This window comes from Hordeum vulgare, chromosome 2H (genome assembly GCF_904849725.1).
Source record: "Hordeum vulgare subsp. vulgare chromosome 2H, MorexV3_pseudomolecules_assembly, whole genome shotgun sequence".
Taxonomy (NCBI): Eukaryota; Viridiplantae; Streptophyta; class Magnoliopsida; order Poales; family Poaceae; genus Hordeum; species Hordeum vulgare.
In genome coordinates this window covers 522,071,401-522,081,249 of record NC_058519.1, presented here as the reverse complement: position 1 = coordinate 522,081,249, position 9,849 = coordinate 522,071,401, and the positions used below count along the sequence as shown (strand labels likewise).

At 44.0% G+C, this 9,849-nt stretch overlaps 1 protein-coding gene across 1 annotated transcript; it reads right to left on the bottom strand.

The window, feature by feature from the left end:
- Positions 1–4,580: 4,580 nt before the first annotated feature.
- LOC123426981 (glycerophosphodiester phosphodiesterase GDPDL4-like) lies at positions 4,581–9,303 on the bottom strand. Its single transcript, XM_045110904.1, has 9 exons — positions 8,849–9,303; positions 8,070–8,363; positions 7,814–7,929; positions 7,234–7,732; positions 6,766–6,804; positions 6,396–6,683; positions 6,011–6,150; positions 5,196–5,679; positions 4,581–5,088 (listed from the first exon to the last, which is right to left on the bottom strand). Exons 1-9 carry the CDS (start codon positions 8,946–8,948, stop codon positions 4,814–4,816), a joined length of 2,235 nt encoding a protein of 744 aa, XP_044966839.1. The 5' UTR covers positions 8,949–9,303; the 3' UTR covers positions 4,581–4,813.
- Positions 9,304–9,849: the final 546 nt, after the last annotated feature.

Here is a 9,849-nt window from a genome sequence, read left to right as displayed (position 1 = left end):
AAATGAGTAAATATCCTCTTGAAGCTTGTCCTTGCCCTTGAGCTTGTAGTCTTGTGGTGGAAGGTCATCTTAATAATTTGTTCCCTTGGGGAGGGTAGGATCATACTTCTCCTTGTGGGCAACAAACTTTGGGTTGGGGTATTAACCTTCTTCCCATTCAACTCCATTGGCATTGAAGTAGACAATGCCTTGTTTCTTTCCATGCCCTCCTTGCTTGCGCACAATCTTCTCGAATTGCTTACTTTCGGAAAGACTCTTGATGACACCTCTCTCTACAATTCCTTTCAATAATTGTTTTCTTTCTCAAGTGTAACTTGGCTAAGAGAATCATTAGTGGAACCAAAAGAACCACTAGCAACAACATCATTTGATTTAGCATTAGTGTTGTTATTACTAGATGAAGAAACTTTCTTGCCTTTGTTACTAGTTTTCTTAGATTTAACTTGTGGAACCAAAGTAGACAAGAGTAATCGTTTGGCTAGATAAGAAGAACTCTTCTTTCGAAGATCACCATTGATTGCTTTTAGAAACTCATGCTTTTGCTCTAAATTTAACTCCTCCAAGCGTATCTTCTCATGAGTTCTTGCAAGCTCTCTATGATCTTCTAGAGTAGATTCATGGGCTAACTTAAGAGTGTTTTATTCTTTAGTTAGACGCTCAATCTCCTTCTTATCATCATCACACGACTTATCTTGACTAGCATGATTATCATCAAGTTCATTTTCATTGATATCACTAGTTTTATCAAAGAGCAAGTCATCATCTCCTAGTAAGTCATCCTCATCACTATTAAAGTCAAAGTACTCGGGGTGTGATACCTTGGGGCCTTTAGCCATGAGGCAGTTTCCAATCCCTTCATTTGGTGAATCAAATATGTCATAGGAGTTGGATGATAGGAGTGCTAGACCGGCAACACCTTCATCTTCACTATAGTCGGAGTTGGAGTCGTAGCTTCTCTCGGATTGGTTGTCGGATTTGGAGCCGGATACCCATTCACCAACATGATATTGATGTATTCTTCTTGAGTGTCTCTTGGTGTACTTGTCCTTCTTCTCCGATTCCTTGCTTCTCCGAAAGTGTCTTCATTCATAACAATCTTCTCTATTATTTCTCTCTCTTCGAGGTGACTCGTCTCTTGAGCTTCGTCTTCTAGGTGACTCTTCTCTTCTTTTGCGTGTGTGTGGGGGGGGCACTCATTGGAGTAGTGTCCGGGCCTTCCACAATTGTAGCAATTTTGGTCACGACTAGATGAACACTTCTCTTCATATCTTGAGTTGGAGCTTATCTCTTTGCCTCTACTCTTGTAGAACTTGTTGAATTTCTTGACCACGAGGCTTATATATTCATTGGTGACAAGGTTATCATTTGAAGTAGTGGTAGTATCACTTGAAGCTTTGTATTCACTGTTTAACTTGTTGTGAAGCTCTCCTTTGTTCTTGAGTGACATTTCATGAGCAACAATCCTTCCAATGACTTTCATTGGCTTGAGTATTTATAGTTTGGCATCATTTGGATAAATGTGCATATGGTGTTGTACTTTCCATCCAAGGATCTAAGGATCTTCTTGATGATGAATTTGTCAGTCATTTTTTCGCTTCCTAAGCCGACAATCTCATTTGTGATGAGAGCAAGCCTAGAGTACATTTCAGCGACTCCTTCACCATCCTTCATCTTGAACTTGTCAAGCTAACTTTGTAGCACATCCAACCTAGATTCTCTGACGGATTCGGTACCTTCGTGCATATCAACCAAACTATCCCAAATTTCCTTTGCATTCTCAAGACGATTAATCTTGTTGAACTCTTCGGGGCATAGGTAGTTGAATAGAATGTCACATGCTTGAGCATTGTATTGCAACATCTTCAATTCTTTCGAAGTTCCTTCACGATCCGGTTCCCTTCCATCATCAAAGAATTCACCTTGCAAACAAACACGAACAACAGCCCAAACGACGGGGTTATGACCAAGAATATGCATTTTCATTTTATGCTTCCAACTAGCAAAGTTAGTACAATCAAAGTATGGACCTCTACGGTGGTAATTTCCCTCACTAGACGCCATACTCTCCTAGGTTGTGAAGCCAATGCAATTGAGACCAAAACTCTGATACCCCTTGTAGGATCCGAAGTATGTCTAGAGGGTGGTGATTAGACTACTTGACCAAATAAAAACTTGGCCTTTTCCCAATTTTAGTTGTGGGCAAGTTTTAGCAATTATAGCAAGTCAAGCACACCCTACACATGCAATTCTAATAGTATAGCGGCGGAAAGCAAATACATGCACATGTAAATAGAGGGTAGGGATAGGAAGATCAAACGCAAAGATTGACACAGAGATTTCTGGCGTGGTTCCAATAGGTGGTGCTATCATACGTCCACGTTGATGGAGACTTCAACCCACGGAGGGTAACGACCGCGCGAGTCCACGGAGGGCTCAACCCACCAAGGATCCACGGAGAAGAAACCTTATCTATTCCATCATGGCTAACGTCCACGAAGGACTAGCCTCACTCGGCGTAGATCTTCACGAGGTAGGCAATCTCCTTGCCCTTACAAACTTCTTGGTTCAACTCCACAACACAAAGTAGGAGGCTCCCAAGCGACACGTAACAAATATAGGAGACACCACTCTTCAAAAGGTAATAGATGTGGTAGTATGATGAACTCCTTGCTCTTGTGCTTCAAAAGATAGTCTCATCAACACTCAATCACTCTCTCACAGATTTGGCTTGCGTAGAAGAGATTGATTGGGTGGAAAGAAACTTGGGAAGGCTAGAACTCAAGATTCATATGGTAGGAATGGAATAACTTCATCTTAACATATGAGTAGGTGGCTCTCTCTTAGAAAAATGGATATGACAAGTGTTGGGTCATTCTGAATGCTTCCTCTACGAATGACAGGTGGTGAAGGGGTATATATATGCATCTCCAAAAATCCAACTGTTACAAAATTATTGCCCAATTCGGTAAAATATAATTTCCGATAAGAAATCATGATGCAAAATGGACGTATCAGGGGTGAGGGGATTTTTCAGGGTAAGGAGAACCAAAGAATACTCGCTATTAGACATAGGATTCTTTTGGTGAATCACCCATCCCTCTAGGGGTGGAGTGAGTTGTATATATATTGGAAGCACATATGTACAAATACAAGTCCTAACCTTACACGGTTAGGTATACATAAGCTATACGTAATACTATTACATAGTCTAACACCTTCCCTCAGTCTCAACCGTGTCCTGCGGATTTAGACTGCGTCGGCAAACCTCAAACAAAGGTAATGGCAACGGCTCTTTGAAGATGTTCGCAAGTTGATCTTTAGAAGAGATGAACTTGATCTGAAGTAGCTTTTGTGCAACTCATTTCCTCACAAAATGATAATCAACCTTGATGTGTTTTGTTCGTGCATGAAATCCCAGAATAGATGAAAGGTATGTAGCACCGATGTTGTCACATCAATGAATTGGTGGTTGTCACTGAGAGATTCCCAACTCATGAAGTAAAGACTGGACCCAAATAAGTTTGTCTATATTGCATTGGCTATAGCTTTGTACTCATCCATAGTACTACTACGAGACATCGTAGCCTGCTTCCGAGCACTCCAACCGATGAAGTTAGGACCCAAAAAACACAGCATATGCCCCCCATTAATCGTCGGTCATCGGGATTGCCTGCCCAACCAACATCTGAAAAAGCAAAAAGCACGCCAGAGGGAGCATGCGGAAGGTGTAAACCATAAGAGGCTGTCAAGCGAACATAGAGGGGAATGTGCTTGACAACAGACCAGTGGGAATCACGAGGTGAGTGGAGGTACTGAAAAACGCGATTTGCCACAAGGAAAATGTGTGGTCTAATGGTTGTGAGGTACTGTAAGTCACCAACAATACTATGGTATTTAGTGGCATCATCGAGAGACAAAAGAGTATTGTCACTAGCGGAGATCTTGTCAGTACCAACCATAGGTGTGGAAGAAGGTTTGCACTTGAGCATGATAGCACATCGTAGAAGATCCAAGGAGTACTTCTGAGTAACAGACAAACCCAAGAAGAAATGACGCTTGCGGAGGTCCTTGATAGCAAAATCTGAACTAAGAGATGAAACAAGGAGTACTTCTGAGTAACAGACAAACCCAAGAAGAAATGACGCTTGCGGAGGTCCTTGATAGCAAAATCTGAACTAAGAGATGAAACAAGACGATCGGCAACACTAACTAAAGAACTGACAAGAATGATGTCATCAACATGAACCAAAAGATACATGATGACAGTGGGCCGCTGAAGAAGGAATAACGATGCATCAGCCGTGGATGGGTTCCTCCTCTAACACATCATGAAGAAAATCTCGATGATGTCTCTCGATGACACCATATTAGACGTAGGTTTCTTTTGGTGAATCGCACAACCCTCTAGGGGTGGCATGAGTTGTATATATATTGGAAGCACATAGGTACAAATATAACTCCTAACCATACGCGGTTAGGTATACATAAGATATACGTAATACACTTACATAGTCTAACACTCGCACACGATAAATCATGCCTCAGAAAATTAGATTCTACTTTTAATGTAGAAACTCAGATTGATGAGAACTGTACCAGCTTGATTGCAAACGCTCGGTCCAGAACAAAAGAGGATATATTCCAACACATATGTACTGATAATAATCACTAGGGAGTGTTATAGGGGCATCCCGGATATAACCCCGCAACGCAAAAGTTACAAGAACAAATGAATCACCGAAGGAGAAGACAACATTGGATTAGTAGACCGGCAGACCTCTAGCGTGCCATACTGACATGTGGCATTGCCACCTCAGATCGCGGCCCAGGCGCAAAGCATTGCCAAGGTGACGAGGAATGGGATACCAGTCTGCGTCCTGCGTGCAGACGAAGGTGCTGGAGCTGTAGTAGCAGTGTTCGATCTTGCAGGCGGTAGGGGCGGCTCCGACACGTCAGAATCCAATAGAAGCGGCATCGGGGCTAGCGCCGGTGGTTGTGCCGGCTTACTGATGAGCTGCAGCAGATCACCAGGACGAGGAGGGGCCATGAAGCTTGGGGTTTTGTTCCCCATGTTCATGCAAGTGTTCGCTGCAATATGCAACCACAATGTAAGCAAACTGACTCAAAACTGCTGGGGCCGTAGGAACTATCTATCTAGGATGGAGAATGCAAGAAAAGGTGTTCACTGGACGTACATTTGTATCTCCGGGCGGTCGCCGGGAAGTCGGTGATCAGCCCATCCACTCCGGCACCCTGAACATAGGCAATGATCTGCGCGGTCGCATCCGAGAAGAAGTCGTACGGCTGAGAAACAAACTCATTCATGAGATTGTAGGCGTAGACCGAGAGCCCGGCGGTCTGCAAGGACTCGACAAGGTCTGTCTGGTGCGAAGTGAAATGGCGGTTTTCGGGGAAAACAGAGCTGGTTTCGACAGAAACGGCATCGGCAAACTTTTTAATGCCCGCGAGGGAGGAAGGCGCGGCATCGCTGACATCTTCATTGATCATGTACACAAGGTCGTACTTCGTTTGCTGCTTGAACTTCACCAGTACCGAGCTGTTGGTTGACTGAATCATAACTTTCTGAGCAGTTTGTTTGTTGTAGCCCGAATCGTCAAGCGCTTTGATAACTGCATCTACCATGTCAAATCCGAGTTCCGCTGCCAGAAAAGCAGCATGCTGCAAAACACAAATAGCACTTTGATTGAGAACATGATCCATTGCTGGAACTCAGTAAGAAGATGCACTTTTGCAAATTATTCCTTAGATGGCACGCAATAACATTCAACGTGGAATAAATAAACCAAATAATAATAATTTAATAACACAAGTAAAAACACGCAACATCAGCACAACGGAAAAATAGTACTCCCTAAAGTTTTTTTTTTTCAGGAATCCCTAAAGTTGTACAAGAGCAGCGACAATTAATTTGGATCGGAGGGATAAGTATAAAACAGGCAATATCATGCACAAAAATACTTATTCATACTATGTAACATAAAAATCTCACCTCTATGCTAATCATGATTCCTGATAAATCCTTATCTTTTGAGAAGTCCAGAAAGTCTGATAACCTCATGAAATTTCCTGCATTCCTGTACCTTGGATTTCTGTCCAAACTGAAGGTGCTAAGTGGGGTAGATATCTTGGCTGCAAGGATGTAGAGAAATTAGTCTGCAGCAAATGCGCTGGCAATCAAAGTACTGAACATGCGACAGACAAAGGAATAATCTGTCTATCTGGATAACATGACACACAGGTAGGCCATGTGAGTCGATTTAGAGTCAGATAAGTGATCTGACATCTAATAGATTAGTTGTCACTATCAGCCTAGGATACCAAATATATACTGCAGCAGATATTTCAGTGTGCAGATGTATTTCAATAGAACTTACGTTTTAGATTCTTCACGATGTCATCCCAAGTGAGGTTGAAAGTAAAGACTCCTAGGACACTCTCAATATCTTTCATTACTGCTGTCTGGGACGCAAATGGTGATTTTGCAACAGTAGTACCATCCATCAAGTTAATGGATCCCATGCATACTGGTATGCCGTCTTTGGTTACTTGCACAGGGCAATCAATGACATCTGCACCATCATCGACTGCTTTCTGATAAGCTAGATCAGTGCAGCCTGGGTAATCTCCACTAGCACCATTGTGAGAAATAATTAGAGGTTTCCCTGCATGAAAAATGTCAATAGTGGTGGTTAGTAACATGAATAAACATGAAGAGTGAAGAAGATGGAAAGGAATGATACATACCATGAGCTGTGTTGCTTTTGTTCAAATTCGCAAAACAGCCTGCAAAGACAGAATATAAAACAGAGTGGAATGAGAAACATAATCCATCAGACGCATTGTATGAATACAGAATTGAAAACAAAATGAAGTTTGCAACATGCGTGTCAAAAGTTCAAATTTGCTACAAATGATGTAACAAACATGATGTACAGCCCGGAGGTAAATATATGTTCCACTTTTATGCTGAAAGGTCCTGTTGTTGTATGTTGAACAGATTTGTTGTTGTTGTTGTATGTTGAAAGGTCATGTTAACAATTATGTTGTTACTAGTCCTGTTATTAGGTTGAGAGTCCAAATTCATGCCATATCAAAATGGAAAGTAGATGATACCATCATATGTGTCGCAAGTGCATGAATTTTATTGAGAAATAAACATTTTCGAGGGAATAAACATGAATCATTGTCAAATATGGCAGGAAAAAAACTCACCAATGGCTTCTGAAGGCGTGACAGGGAAATCAGTCAATATGCCATCAACAGAAAATGCACCATTATCAATGAACGATAGAGATTCAGCTAACGGATCGTAGCTATGGTTGTAACTGAGCGCAAAGTCGTTGGCAAAATCAGCAGCATAAATTTCCAGCCCCACTTTATGAGCATCATCGACGATCGAAGTGTACATTTGCAGATAATTATCTGGTGAAACAGGCCAGACGTACTTCTTCGGGACAAGTATCCCAGATGCAAATGTCTTGATAAATGTAAGATTTTTCAACATGGAACCATATGTGTCTTTGGTAGATGGTTCAAGAGTGGCCTCGTCAAGAAAGCGGAACACGAGCTTTGTGTTGTTGCTAATCCTTCCACTAATGCTGGTGAGGAAGCTTGCTTCAGGCGATGAGATGTAGTCAACGATGACACGTCTAGACACAGAAAGGATGTATTTCCTCATGCTCATATTGAACTGGCTGTAGAAATCGTCATGCTGCAAAATGGCTCATTTTCAGCAACGGCACAATGTCCTGCAACATATTCTACTGCATGCAGACGGCACTGTTAACTGTACCTGGATATTGAGCCACATTCCAGGAGGCTTAAACTTGGACGCCACATCTTCGACAGCGAGCAATGGAAAGAAGCTTGGATCAAACCTAGGCGTGCGAGAGAAGATTGCTTGCTTCACTGTTCAACATATATACCACAGTGAGTTCTAATCATAGAGAGGTCAAACAAGAAGAGAGGCATGTCCCCTTCCTCATCACACTAACAAGCACTACAAGATCCAATCTTAAGTAACATTATGACAGCATGGTAGCACTTACAAGACACTTGCGATAGCTCGGTGCCGTTGTAGTCCACGGAGAACCACCCCGTTGTCGATACGCCATTGACAAGGTAGCTCTTCTTACCCTTAGGATAGAAATCTGGAATGTTGGTGCAGTTGTCCATCTTAATGTCTGGTAGGCAGACGCCAAGGCCATCCTTTGTGAGCCGGACATCACAGTACAGGACTGTATCGGGCGAGCTCGCAATCATCGCGAACTGGTAAGCGAATTCGCTAGAGTCGGGGAATAAGCCTGAAAATCCACCCTTGGCTATGATCGCCGGAGCATTGCCTGAAACATCAAGCCTGTTTATTTAGTCTTGGAAGGACCAGATGATAAACCATAAGAGTTGTCATCAGAGATATGTGAGGAGCTGCTCAAGCACATATAGTATTAGTAATGTACTGCTTGATCTCCAGAAGCTGCTGCCATGCATGTGCTAGTAACAAACATGTCTGCTAGCTGAAAACAGCAACTGTACGTTACCCCAAAAGGCTAATTTGGTCGGTCCCCATCTTCCAATCCATCACCCTTGAGGCACTGCTAAAAGCCTAAAATGAGTGGAAAGATGAAGTAGCTAACCGATCCAGCCCAAAATGCTCAAATACGCTACTGCCACCACCTTCCAATCCAAAAGCCGAGCGGAACCACAGTATGCAGCAAAGGAGTAAAATGTCCAGCCCAAAATGGTGGAAAAATTCTAAAATTTCAGGCTAAACTCTCCTGTGTAAACAATGGACACGGATCAAAGAGAGGGTGGCCGGAGAATGTTATACCGCTGAGCGTCTTCCAAGGAGAGTCACCCTGCGCAGTGGCCACGCCCAGCCAGAGCAACACGACGGACGCGACAACGTAGCAGACGCGGCCGCTCCCCATTGCCTCGCCGCCGGCGAACAGCACCCTGACGGGACGGCTGGCCTCAAGCAGCTGCCCGGGAACAGCGCTCCAAGAACGGCACCGCTACCCTGTCCCTGGTACGACGCAGCCAGAACCAAGGAGTCCTCGGGAACAATGCGAGGCAATTGCCGTGCTGGATTTAAGCCCCGGCCCGGAGGGAGAGAGAGAGAATGGAATGGAGATTGGAGATGGGGCCTGCTGAGCTGTGTTTATGCTGGGGAGGGGAGAGGAATGGTAGATGAGAGGAGAGGAGAGGGGAAGAGGCAGGGCAGGAGGTGGCAGCGAAGGGAAGGTGGTGGTGGTGGTCAAATAATGAGGACTAGTAGTGCTGCTGCTGCCTGCCTCTCCGGCACGGCCCGGCCCCCATTGATGCCTCTCCTCAGGACTGTGCTTGTTCTTTACCATTTATCTTTGTCACTTATTATCGGAGCAGCTGCGATCCCAGTCAGGACTAGTCGGGTAATTATAGTTTTTGTACTGGCACTGTCATGGTGAATTGAGAGCTAGTGCAACCACCCTCCTTTTCGCCACGATCACACATTTTTATCTACAAAAACTACAGTACGTACTACTGCTGTACACATCATTAGTAAAAACATGCACATGACACTGTTTCCACTTGCCTGTTAGTAGTAGTACATTTTTTACCGTGAGATGAGACGGCGGCAGTAGCAGTTTGGTCACCGAGATGTGTGTACTAGCACTGACACATCTCACCGGCGCCTCGACCTGACTGACACCCTGGTCCCCGCAGAATAATGGCGCATCTGCAGCGTGATTACAGCGGTCATCCGTGCTAGTGGTACCAGTACGCTGTACGCTGTACGCCGACGAGTCGATCCCGCGATCCGGCCGCCCCCACACGTCACTGAGAGAGACA

Bases quoted from the DNA above. Each gene is read 5' to 3' on its own strand.
- LOC123426981 (XM_045110904.1), bottom strand. From the start codon at position 8,948: ATGGGGAGCGGCCGCGTCTGCTACGTTGTCGCGTCCGTCGTGTTGCTC. The intron at 8,364-8,848 runs GTATAACATTCT...TTGATGTTTCAG, and splicing joins TCCTTGGAAGACGCTCAGCG to GCAATGCTCCGGCGATCATA. The intron at 5,680-6,010 runs GTGAGATTTTTA...TGTGTTTTGCAG, and splicing joins GAATCATGATTAGCATAGAG to CATGCTGCTTTTCTGGCAGC.